This window comes from Nerophis lumbriciformis, linkage group LG08, assembly GCF_033978685.3.
Source record: "Nerophis lumbriciformis linkage group LG08, RoL_Nlum_v2.1, whole genome shotgun sequence".
Taxonomy (NCBI): Eukaryota; Metazoa; Chordata; class Actinopteri; order Syngnathiformes; family Syngnathidae; genus Nerophis; species Nerophis lumbriciformis.
In genome coordinates, this window is record NC_084555.2 from 6,382,926 (window position 1) to 6,396,692 (window position 13,767).

A 13,767-nucleotide genomic window follows, 5' to 3' on the forward strand; every position below is an offset into this window, starting at 1 on the left:
AATCTTGTTTTATTTTGTTCAGGATCATCACATTTTCCGTCCTGTCCTTACAGGTGGATTTTTCTCCTGCACTGATGGCTCGCATCATCCTGGACAGGTTCCTTCAAGACCTGGAGGGTGAAATGCGTGAGTAGCACGTTTCCGTTTGCCCTTACCCTTTCAATCATTGTCTCCATCAGTCTTAATTGCAGTCATTTGTCTTTGAAATCCGCCTCTGTTCCTGTCCCTGCTTCTCCCGTTTGCTTTATTTTCCCCTTCTTGTTCAATCCAAATGAGCAACAGACTACTTGTAGTAGGTTTGACAATTGAGCGGTAGGAGGACCGCCGCCCCTCAACTGCTATTTGGATCAATATGAGCTCACCTCATCAGTGTTATTTATAACATTTCAGTCTTTCCCCCCTCATCCCCACTTGCATCCGTCAACTCTGCCTTCTATTCCTGCATTCTCTCTCTAACCTTCCACTGAGGAAATTGACTTGGCCAAAAGTGACAAAAAAAGCAAACCGTTCAGAGGTAGTGTTGATGGATGAGCTGCAAGGGTAGTAAACTCCAGATGCTAATATTTTTCTTGAAATTGTCAGACATTATCCAGACACCTTCAGAAAGTCACCCTGTGCAAAACACACCAACAATGTGATATTTGGTTAAATGATTTTATTTATAATTTTTTTGCGAATGCATGCATGCAATAAACATGCATCCTTATGCTTTCATTAGAAGTATGCAGAAGCTGTTGTCTGCACTGTGCTTTGGCAGAGATGATCAGAAAAGATGTGCTCGCGATTTAATCGCGGAAAGAGAAGAAGGTGGATGTGTGTTTATTTCAAATTCACCACTGCACAGCCATTTGTCAATGTCAAAATATGATTGCTTTGGACCTACAGTAGCGTTATCTTTGTCAAAATACACCTCTGTGCAGCTTGTAGACCTGGTCATTCATCCAAGAAGATGCACAATCTTGGATAATATTACACTACTTTTCTCCATCTCTATACAGTATAAACTTGATTTGCTGTTGTTCGTCATATTTAATAGCATCTAAACTTGCATCAGGAGTTAAGGCACCAACTGTAACTTTAATCACTTCTTAAATTATTGTAACTGTCTAATTAGACGCAATGACAGGACAGATATTTGTGTCTGTTTCACCACTATGGTCCTTCTTCAGTCATTCTTGTTAAATTCAACATTTTGTCACGACAGTAACACACTTGTGTTTTATTTTTTTCGACTTAGCTGCATTGACAGGACGGAGAGATGCATATCTGTTTTGTAGCTACACTTATTTTATTAATATCGCTGACTTGGCAGCATTGACAGGACCGAGATGTTTAACGTTTTTTTGTCACTATACCTGTTTTGTTATCATTGACTTAGCAGGTTGGAGTTGTTGCTGCACTTGCTGCTTGTAGTGATATTGTCGACTTCGATAAATTCACAAGACAAAGATGTACTGTACCCTTATTTGTTGCACAATGTATCTAATATTGTTGCTGATTTAGACATATTGACAGGACAGAGACATGTAGTATGTAAAGTATTTAATTTTGTCGCCATGTTTTGTCTTTTGTTATTGTTGACTTACTTTCTGACAGAACAGAGATCCGGGTATCTGTTTTGCCACAATCTTTTTGTTGTTATATTTGAATCAGATGCATTGACAGGAAATCAATGTGTGTATATTTTCGTCTCCACACTTTGTATCTTTAAAGGGGAACATTATCACCAGACCTATGTAAGCGTCAATATATACCTTGATGTTGCAGAAAAAAGACCATATGTTTTTTTAACCGATTTCCGAACTCTAAATGGGTGAATTTTGGCTAATTAAACGCCTTTCTATTATTCGCTCTCGGAGCGATGACATCACAACGTGACGTCACATCGGGACGCAATCCGCCATTTTCTCACTTTCGTCAGTGTGTTGTCGGAGGGTGTAACAACACGAACAGGGACGGATTCAAGTTGCACCAGTGGCCCAAAGATGCGAAAGTGGCAAGAAATTGGACGACATTTGTTCAAAATACGAGGCTGTGAGGAAAGCCGACGAAATAGTCAGTCGTTTGTTCCGCACACTTTACCGACGAAAGCTATGCTACGACAGAGATGGCAAGAATGTGTGGATATCCTGCGACACTCAAAGCAGATGCTGACAGCAACTCCAAAACTGGACAGATCAGCTTTCAGGAAAAGAGAGCGGATGAGGGTATGTCTACAGAATATATTAATTGATGAAAACTTTATTCATTACTCGCGGTTTTACGTAAATTATTATACATAAACTGTGTTTACCAATAATTTAGCTTAAAAACATTTATTTTTTTCAATCATTCGAGTACATTCGGGTAGTCTTGTGTAATGCAGTATTTTGTGTCTATTTAGGTATGGTTAACCTGAGTGCTGACATCGTGGAAAAATATATGTTCTTAGCGCACCTGAAATGGGCTGTCTGCACTCTCAAAATGCATGTTGTTGCCAAATGTATTTCATATGCTGTAAACCTAGTTCATAGTTGTTAGTTTCCTTTAATGCCAAACAAACACATACCAATCGTTGGTTAGAAGGCGATCGCCGAATTCGTCCTCGCTTTCTCCCGTGTCGCTGGCTGTCGTGTCGTTTTCATCGGTTTCGCTTGCATACGGTTCAAAACCGATATGGCTCAATAGCTTCAGTTTCTTCTTCAATTTCGTTTTCGCTACCTGCCTCCACACTACAACCAATACATGCGTAATCTGTTGAATCGCTTAAGTCGCTGAAATTCGAGTCTGAATCCGAGCTAATGTCGCTAAAACCTTGCTGTTCTATCCGCCATGTTTGTTTGTATTGGCATCACTGTGTGACGTCACGGGAAAATGGACGGGTGTATATAACGATGGTTAAAATCAGGCACTTTGAAGCTTTTTTTAGGGATATTGCGTGATGGGTAACATTTTGAAAAAAACTTCAAAAAATAAAATAAGCCACTGGGAACTGATTTTTAATGGTTTTAACCCTTCTGAAATTGTGATAATGTTCCCCTTTAAAACTTGCATTTTTAAACATACATTTGTGTGTCAAAGTATCATTTCCGCATTTTATGTATGAAATTTTGTAGTGTGGAAGGACAGGACTCAAAAGATAGAGCTAATTTTTTAATGACATTAAAGTTTTTTTTTATTATGAGCAATCAAGCAGTAGCTATACATCTTTGACTTCTCAGCGCAACAACACACAACACCGGAAATGTGGCTTGTGAAAACCCGTCCGACCAGAACTCTCTGACAACAACAACAGTTTTGTGGGTGAATTATGTAAACCCACTACAATGTCAAAAAAATAAGATCCAAACAAAATTTGTTGAACGCTCGCCTCAGCCGCAGGTACTCGCTGTTCCTCTTGCCTAAACGCGGCAATGAATTGCAGGACACGGACACCAAAACAAGCTTGCGAGTTCGCATAGAGAGCATCATCTAGCTAACTTACTTACTTTTCAAATGTTCTTGTAATCGGACAATATTTTCGGTATATTAGATGGATTTTTTTTACCTGACATGTTCTTATAAGCGTGGCCAATCAGGCAAACCTGTCAAGTCTACCTGGTTGGCTCCACCCCGCACAAACCCCACACCCCCACCCGGCTGAAACATGTCAGGTAAAACATTTCCATCTAATATACCGAAAATATTGTCCGATTACAAGAACATTTGAAAAGTATATGAATAAGAAGTAGAGAGTAGCTAGCTTGCTTGTTGTCGCCTCTTCGAGTTACAACATTGACGGTTTTCTACTTTGGTGCTAATCATATCTGGATGATTACAATCCGAACACTGTTAATTCCGAACTAGTTGAAGTTCCACAGTTTTTATTAGTAGGCAGCGAGAAGCTACGTCCGGATGCTCTCTGTGGACTATAGCTCTGCCTTCAATACAATAATCCCGGACAGACTCTGCAATAAACTGGACACTCTTGGCCTCCCCCCTCTCACAAACGCCTGGATAAGGGACTTCCTAACGGACCGACCCCAGAATGTGAGACTTGGCCCGCACCTCTCATCCTCCCGCACGCTGAGCATCGGCTCCCCACAGGGCTGTGTGCTGAGCCCCCTCCTCTACTGCCTTTACACCCATGACTGCAGTCCGGCCCACAGTGACAACCTTACCGTCAAGTTCGCCGACGATACCACAGTGGTCGGGCTCATCTCCAGGGGTGACGAGGCTGCCTACAGAGAGGAGGTCCTGAAGCTGACGGCCTGGTCTTCGGAGAACAACCTCGCTCTCAACACCAGCAAGACCAGAGAGATCATCGTCGACTTCAGGAGGAGCAGCACCGACCCTGCCCCCCTCTACATCAACAGCGAGCGTGTAGAGAGGGTCCACACCTTCAGGTACCTTGGAGTCCACATCTCTAATGACTTCTCCTGGACAGTCAACACCACATCAATCATCAAGAAGGCTCAGCAGCGGCTACACTTCCTTAGAGTCCTCGGGAAGTACAACCTGAAGCCTGACCTGCTGCTGACCTTCTACCGCTCGTCCATCGAGAGCCTGCTGACCTACTGTATTACGGTATGGTACGGCAGCTGCACTGCAGCAGACAGGGAGAGGCTGCAAAGAGTGGTCAAGACGGCTCAGAAGATCATCGGCCGCCCTCTCCCCTCTCTGACGGACATCTACACCTCCCGCTGCCTCAACAGAGCCAGTGCCATCATCAAGGACAGCACCCACCCTGGCTCTGACCTGTTCCACCTGCTGCCCTCTGGGAAGCGCTACAGGTGCATTAAAACCAAAACAAACAGGCTAAAGAACAGCTTCTTCCCCAGGGCCATAACCATCCTGAACGGACTGCCCCATTGTCCCTCATAACTGCCTTCTCTTCGGTGCAATAACCCATTCCACCAACCACCCTGTTTTTGTTTTGTTTTTTCATGTATATATTAATTTCACACCATATTCATTGCACTTCTACATTTTTTATATTTCTATATATTTGCACATTGTTTTTCTAGCATGCACACATCGCACTGTATGGAATGGCCTCAATCTCGTTACCTTGCGTAATGACAATAAAGCTGATTCTGATTCTGATTCTGAAGGTGTATTTTTGATGTGACGGTTGTAAACAGAGGTCACAACACCGGAAGTATATTACTCGAGGAGACGTGGCTATAGAATAAAGTTGCCAAATGGGAAACGGATGGGAAAAGGGGTTGGTAGATGAGAATAATTCTAAAAGTAAAATAAAGTGTAGAAATGCATCCAATTACAGGAAATGTGGTCTTGATTTTTTTAAATTTTGTATCGGGGCTTGCGTGGCTACTTCGCTGCAGTAACAGGACAGAGATATATGTTTTCTGTTGTTATTATGGTCGTCCTAGATAATTTGACAGGACAGAGAGGTGTGTATTTGTTTCGTCACTAACCTATTATTATCACTGACTTAGATGCATTGACAGGACAAAAACTTGCATCTGTTTTGTAGCAGCACCTTGTCTTTTATTATCAATTTAGCTGCATTAACAGGACAGAGTTTGTCTGTTTTATCACCTAAGGTGTCTTTTGTTATTATTGCCATCATAGACAAATTGTCAGGACGTAGATGTGTAGTATACTTGGTGTTTGGTTTTTTTCGCTATCAGGAATACCCCCAGATTGCCGATCCTGGTCAATATGACAATCATAATTTAATTTGCATAATCTGAGATGATGCATGTATATATGTGTATATATATATATATATATATATATATATATATATATATATATATATATATATATATATATATCTGCGATCAGGTGGCGACTTGTCCAGGGTGTACCCCGCCTTCCGCCCGATTGTAGCTGAGATAGGCTCCAGCGACCCCAAAAGGGACAAGCGGTAGAAAATGGTTGGATGGAAATATATATATATATATATATATATATATATATATATATATATATATATATATATTTATTATTATTATTTGTTTTTTATTTATTTTCTATTTTTACCGGAGGGCTTCAAAGTAATTCTGGACCACCATCCGCCGTCTCAGGAGGGGGAAGCAGTGCACTGTCAACACTGTGTATGGTGGAATGGTGTGCTGCTGACGTCGACTGGGGATGTTGCAGATCGGTGGAATGAATACTTCAAAGACCTCCTCAATCCTACCTACACGTCTTCCAATGAAGAAGCAGTGCCTGGGGACTCCGCTGTGGGCTTTCGTATTTCTGGGGCTGAGGTTGCCAAGGTAGTTAAGAAGCTCCTAGGTGGCAGGGCCCCGGGCGTGGATGAGATCCGCCCAAGTTCCTTAAGGCTCTGGATGCCGTGGGGCTGTCATGGTTGACAAGACTCTGCAGCATTGCGTGGACATCGGGGGCGGTGCCTCTGGATTGGCAGACTGGGGTGGTGGTTCCTCTATTTAAAAAGGGGAACCGGAGGGTGTGTCCCAACTATCATGGTATCACACTCCTCAGCCTTGCCGGTAAGGTTTATTCAGGTGTAATGGAGAGGAGACTACGTCGGATAGTAGAACCACAGATTCAGGAGGAGCAGTGTAGTTTTCGTACTGGTCGTGGAACTGTGGACCAACTGTATACTCTCGGCTCCCTTAGAGTGCATTGGAGTATGCCCAACCAGTCTGCATGTGTTTTGTGGACTTAGAGAAGGCATTCAACCGTGTCCCACGGTAAGGTCTGTTGAGAGTGATCAGAGAGTAGGGGGTATCGGACACCCTGATTGTGCGGTCTGCTTCCTGTATGATCAGCGTCAGAGCTTGGTCCAATTTATTTTGTTGAGAGTTTTTCTAGGTTCTAGAGACTTCTCCAATCCTTTTAGTGACTTTTTATTTATTAAAACAACTAGAAACACATCTAGCATCTTTTTCTGTGTTTGGAGATGAACAGCGAAAGCTGCAGCGAGATAGACGTCACACTTGCCTTGCGCTGCTGCTCCAACTGTATTTTCTCTTCTTGAAAGAGCACCACTGTCCTCTTAATACAGGGGTGTCAAACTCATTTTAGCTCAGGGCATGGAGGAACATCTCTTCCCATGTGGGCCCGCCTGGTAAAATCATGGCTTAATAACTTAGAAATAAAGACAACTTCAGATTGTTTTCTTGGTTTTACTTTCGCCAAAAATAGAATAAGCACATTCTGAAAATGTCTATATAATAATTAATCCTCTTGACAAAACACTTCAAGTTAGTTGAACATTCTGAGGAAAAAAATTAGTGCAGTTTCAAAAATACAACAAAGGACACAATGAACATCAGGGTCTCTACAAAGTAGGGATGTCCGATAATGGCTTTTTGCCGATATCCGATATTCCAACTCTTTAATTACCGATACCGATATCAACCGATATATGCAGTCGTGGAATTAACACATTATTATGCCTAATTTGGACAACCAGGTATAGTGAAGATAAGGTACTTTAAAAATAAAAATAAAAAAATAAGATGAACAAATTAAAAAACATTTTATTGAATAAAAAAGAAAGTAAAACAATATAAAAACAGTTGCATAGAAAACTAGTAATTAATTAATTATATATAATAATAATAATTAATGAAAATTAGTAAAATTAACTGTTAAAGGTTAGTACTATTAGTGGACCAGCAGCACGCACAATCATGTGTGCTTACGGACTGTATCCCTTGCAGACTGTATTGATATATATTGATATATAATGTAGGAACCAGAATATTAATAACAGAAAGAAACAACCCTTTTTTGTGAATGAGTGTGAATGAGTGTAAATGGGGGAGGGAGGTTTTTTGGTTTGTGCACTAATTGTAAGTGTATCTTGTGTTTTTTATGTTGATTTAATAAAAAACAAACACAAAAAACCCGATACCGATAATAAAAACACCGATACCAATAATTTCCGATATTACACTTTAACGCATTTATCGGCCGATAATACCGGCAGGCCGATATTATCGGACATCTTTACTACAAAGCCATGATTAAACTTTAAGTCACAGCCTATCTGGGACTGAACAAAATACTACATAGATAATAGATACAAGCTCTTCCAGGTATCAAATACCGTCTGTTTACCTTCTGTTTTTTGTTTGGAATAGAAAAAATATTTAACCTAAAAAACAACTTTCCCCGTTTTTTGGTTCGATAATAAAAAACGAAAATAGACCGTTATCCATAATCTCAATTTACTAATGTGTTTCAAAATATAAAATAGGAATTCATACAGTGAGTGAAAAACACTTTTCTCTATTCCCCATTCAATGTTTGGCTCTTCTTTTTCTTCTTCTACTTCTTTTACTTCTACTACTACTACTACTAACGTGTTCGCTGGCAGTACATTTGACGTCCCGATCTTAATACTTGCACATTTTGTAGATCACTATCTGCAGGTATCTATCTCAGATATTTCAAGTTACGTCTACATCAAAGACATGCTTCCTCCGCTCAAGACAATCACGTGCATATTGCTTACGTAATCACAACATTTGGTTACGACAGTGCTGTTTCGGTGATCAAAGTATTTTATCGCAAAAACCACGATTTTGGTGCCTCACTAGTCAATAGTGCGCAAATAATAGCTTAGTTCATACATTACATTACTTAAATTTGTTTTCTTGTAAAAAGAATAAAAATCCTAATTTTCGACTTTTATTTTTGCCGTGGCGGGGGCATCACAATCGAATACATTTCGGGGAAACCATGAAGTGAATTACATTTATACAGCACCTTTTCTATTGTGACTCAAAGCGTGTTACTGTACATTGAGATACCCAATATCTACATTGAAGTGTGGGTGGCACTGGGAGCAAAGTGGGTGAAGTGTCTTGCCCAAGGACACGACGACAGTGATTAGGATGGAGCAAGCTGAATTTGAACCGTGAACACTCAAGTTTTTCTTCCATCTGAGCCACGCCTCCATGTATTTTGTTACTGCGGACACATTAACAGGAGAGGGATGTATCTGTGTTCCCTCTTTTGATATTATGGACTAACACACATTGACAGGACACATATCTTTCCTCACGACACACATTGAAATTTGACACATCAGTTGACTTAGACATATTGACAGGACAGACCGTTTTGCTCAAGCATCTCTGCAGCCTCCTTATGACCTCATTGACTCTTGAAAATGAATTGTTCTTCACACTGGACTCTCTGCACGGCCACCTCTCCCATCTTCCTGTCCATATATTAAACACCAGTAATGTTTTTCCATTATGAAACAATGCCGAGATAATCGTCTTTGCCGGCAATTAGCTAACAAGCAGCTTTAGAGGCATCGGCAGACATATTTGTCATGCTCATCCCTCAGTCACAGACTGGTTCTTTGGGATTGCAAAAAGGAGGGCAGCAAAGATCAATAGACTTCTTACAAGGGACATTACCCCCCTCCACCGGGTGAGTGGCTCACTTTTGCTTTCCCCTGTCAATTTTTTAATTCCGTCTCCTTCCCCTTTGCATTTAAGAGACATAGGAATGGTGCCTTTGGGAGTGTGGAGTATATGTACAATCACCAGTGCTGGATCAATACAGGCTTTCAAATTGTTTTCTGCGTTTTCCTTGTTTTGTTTTGCTTTCCTCTCTCCCTCCTTTCTCTTACCTCACCATGACAACAGCCCCAACCCAATCCCTCCATCCCTATTTGCCTCCTTTTCTTTCAACAAAAAAAAAAAGTATTGGCATGAGTATCAGCGAAGCAGAATGAAATACTATCGGGTGGTGCTTGTAAATAAATCAATGCATTCAAAGCAGTTCAATATATATTGAATATGGTATCAACAAGAATAATGCTCCTCGTCTCGTGAAAGCGCATTTGCCAGTTGGGATAGAAAGGTCGCAAGTTAACTTTTAGGCTGTTTATATTTGAAGGTCAGGAACTTCCGTTGCTTGAGTTTTAGGAATACATAAACCACTATATTTCATAGCAGTATAACTTTTTGAGTAAATAAATACAAAACCTCAGTGCAACTGGAATACTGGAGTTAATGATTTTATTGTATCATATGCTTAATTAGGGCAGCACAGTGGTAGAGGGGTTAGTGCATCTGCCTCACAATACGAAGGTCCTGAGTAGTCTTGGGTTCAATCCCGGGCTCGGGATCTTTCTGTGTGGAGTTTGCATGTTCTCCCCGTGACTGCGTGGGTTCCCTCCGGGTACTCCGGCTTCCTCCCACTTCCAAAGACATGCACCTGGGGATAGGTTGATTGGCAACACTAAAAATTGGCCCTAGTGTGTGGATGTGAGTGTGAATGTTGTCTGTCTATCTGTGTTGGCCCTGCGATGAGGTGGCGACTTGTCCAGGGTGTACCCCGCCTTCCGCCCGATTGTAGCTGAGATAGGCTTCAGCGCCCCCCGCGACCCCAAAGGGAATAAGCGGTAGAAAATGGATGGATGGATGTTTAATTAAACCTTGTAGTAAATGAGAAAGTTTGAAGGGAACTGCACTTTATTGGAAATTTGCTTATTATTCACAATCCTTATGTAAGACAAGAACACATATATTTTACTTTTTTTTTGCATTGGGTTCAAAAGTCCACTTACAATGGAACCAATGGCAGTCGCTCTAATCTGCCTATAAAGTGCATAAAAAAACATCCAAACACCTCCGTCAAAGTTTTATATACATGCTGTAGTAACAGGCACATTCGTAACACCATGTCATATTTACGTATTTTGCTCATTTTAAGCATACAGCGGCGCATTAATTTCACAAACGTATCACAACATTAACTTTTTCTTTCAACATCACTGAATACTACTCACTGCAGACTTCATGAGAGACAACAAACATAATAAAACATCACTTACTGTACAATGTCTGCTGTCACTAGGATGCCGACTGATGGGATGGTCATATATTCCATTAACATTAACATTAACTTTTTCTTTCAACATCACTGAATACTACTCACTGCAGACTTCATGAGAGACAACAAACATAATAAAACATCACTTACTGTACAATGTCTGCTGTCACTAGGATGCCGACTGATGGGATGGTCATATATTCCCGTTTAGATGAAGAATTAATCATAATCTTCGCAAAGAAAAAAGCAAGGTGGAACCAAGCTTCTTTTTGTGTCTTTCTCCCCATTTTCGGATCTAAATTGGATGACAATGTTGACCAACTTGTCGGATTATGTCTTCAGCCTTCTACTATCAAGGTGGGAGAAATTATTTATGATGTAGGATAAACGTTCACAAGCTCAGAGGCGAGGAAGCGTGATGGTGTCAATATTGCAGCAACAAGCTAGTTAGCTCTCTGTGATCACAGTGATGCTAAAAATAGTTTGTCTGCGTTAGCACTTATAATAACAATATTACTAATAGTTTGTTATTATTCAGTTCATAAAAGCTATTTATAGCACCGCTGCCAAGCACGAGGCACCAGTTGCCATTGTTTCCAAACGAGCGAACGATCATGGAATCAGCCGGAGAAAAATCGCAAACGAGTCTTAAACCGAAAAGAAAACTGCAGTCATTCCGTGAAGAATATTCAAAAGCCTATCCGGGAATAATTATCCGTTCCAAAAAGGGTGAAAACTACGCGAATTGCACCTTGTGCAGACAAGATTTTTCGATCGGACACGGAGGAATTAGCGATGTAAAAGACCACGTTGGGACAAAAAAACACAAGTCTAATGCTGTTGCTAGCGATACAAGTGGAAAACTTTCAACGTTTCAACGAATGCTAATAATCATTTTGCGGACCCTGGCTACTAGGTTTTTCTGATTTCAAAAGTTGGCAGGTATGATAGAGTATTTTTGGTGGGTTTTGGATGGTTATTAAGAGGGCTTTATGAGCGGAATAGAGGACCTCCTATTTACTCCATTGTAAGCAAACTTTTATTTACAAGTTAAAATGCATTAAAAAAATGTCTGTCTTCTTGTCTCTCATAATGATTGTGGACGATAGGCAAAATTCCCAAAAAAGTCAAGTTCCCCTTTAATATCATGTCCACAAATAAACATGTAAGAATAAATAATAACAATTAATGCCGCTAAATTGCTGTAATTACCTTAGCTATGACATGATACCACAATGCCTGTAGCGCCACTATACACACAATACACATTGAGGAGATGACATCTGTAAAGCTGTAATTTAGGAATGAAAAAGTGCAATGCAAATTTGGTTAATTATTCCAAATATGACCCGAGATCATTTGTATTTTATCATATGCAGTGTAACATTTATTTATTTGTATTTTGTATTTTAATAAATATATGCCATAAATAATCTGTATAACCATTAGGAATGTAACGTTATGAAAATGTCATATTGTGACCAAAACGTTTACAGTTATCATTATTATCAATATATTGTTGATGTTCTCAAAAAAGTACCTATGCACACATTGACATATTTTAACCAAGTATTAATTTAAAAATTGTTTGTGTCTTGTGTTAGCATTTAAGTTAGTAACGATTAGTGCGCTGGCTGCTTCTCTAGGAAATGAGCAGTATCACCGTGGGTTTTTCAAAGTCTAATAATCAATATCTAATTCCGATAATAACATTTTTAAACGGTAATATGAGAATTAACATTAACGCGCACACACACACACACACACACACACGCACACACACACACGCTAGCTTTGCAATGCTTCAACCCCTTCATCCTTCTTCCTCCTTCCTCCCTGACAGCAGCCAATGTGCCTCTAGATTTAGACATACTTTTTTTTTTTGAGGAGGCAATTTTGCTAGCTATTTGACCTTTTCCATGTTCCCAAGGCCCAGCTCCAGATTAGATTGCCGCGCCGTGTTTTGTAACCGTATGATTCGAGCACCCGTAAGATTTATTGTCGCATTCTTTCACAGAAGCCCAGGTTATAAATGTCCCGTGTTTGATGTTAACACTGCGAGAATGTTAGAAGGCTCCTTTTGATCTATTCATAATAGGCTTCAGTATTTTGCAGATCGCACATGTTGATAGCCGGCATTTTGTTCTGTAGGGTGAAACTTGGAGTCCGCTGTCATTGTTAAGCCTCTTGCTCACCTCACTTGAAGGTAGAAGTGTTGCGCTGTGTGTGTGTGTGTGTGTGTGTGTGTGTGTGTGTGTGTGTGTGTGTGTGTGTGTGTGTTCACAAATAATGAGAGCAGCAGCAGCATTTCATTAGCAGGAAGGGAGGGAATAAGGAGGCAAGATGAGTGATTCTTTGCAAGTGTGCATGCAAGTGAGGGAGGGGGCAAATGGGAGGGGAGCAGCACCGTGGCACTTCACTTGACAAGTATACTAATTACTCCTTTTCAGGAGAGAAGCTCCAGCCAGCCTCTGCCGCAGTCTAATGGCCTGACCTATGTAGCCTCTCACTATGGCACAGCTCTGCCAGATCTACAACTGCAATTCTTTAACTCACACACGCACACACACACACACACACACACACACACACACACACACACACACACACACACACACACACACACACACACTCACACTCACTTCGGAATGCAGAGTCTCATCTCAGCGCTTTCAGGGAGAATCAGGTGGAAGCAGATCAGTTCTGCCCCAGTAACCTCTTCAGGGACCAAGCTCCTCCTGCACCTCGTATCACTAGCTAGCGCCTACACTTGGGTCCAAAAAGTATCTTTATCACAAAGGAAAAACCCGCCAGGTGAACGGCTCATTTTACTACTTCCGACGCTAACGTATGTTGACCATAGGATGAACAAATATACTATAGTACTAGGACTATAGTCGAAAACATAGCAAACACACGCATAGTCTGGCACACAACCATATTTTTAAATAGCCATCACCTACACTTGGGTCCAAAAAGTATTTTGATGGTGACAAAAATGTTTTCATG

General features: G+C 40.7%; 1 protein-coding gene across 3 annotated transcripts in view; it reads left to right on the forward strand.

The window, feature by feature from the left end:
• The window catches only part of cdin1 (CDAN1 interacting nuclease 1), a 646,347-nt gene that overhangs the window by 507,295 nt on the left and 125,285 nt on the right, over positions 1-13,767 (forward strand). For all 3 annotated transcript variants that reach the window (XM_061968177.2, XM_061968176.2, XM_072913633.1), the window contains one exon: positions 54-126. In XM_061968177.2, the coding sequence (XP_061824161.1) occupies positions 54-126 (73 nt within the window). The remainder of the gene's footprint in view (positions 1-53; positions 127-13,767) is intronic.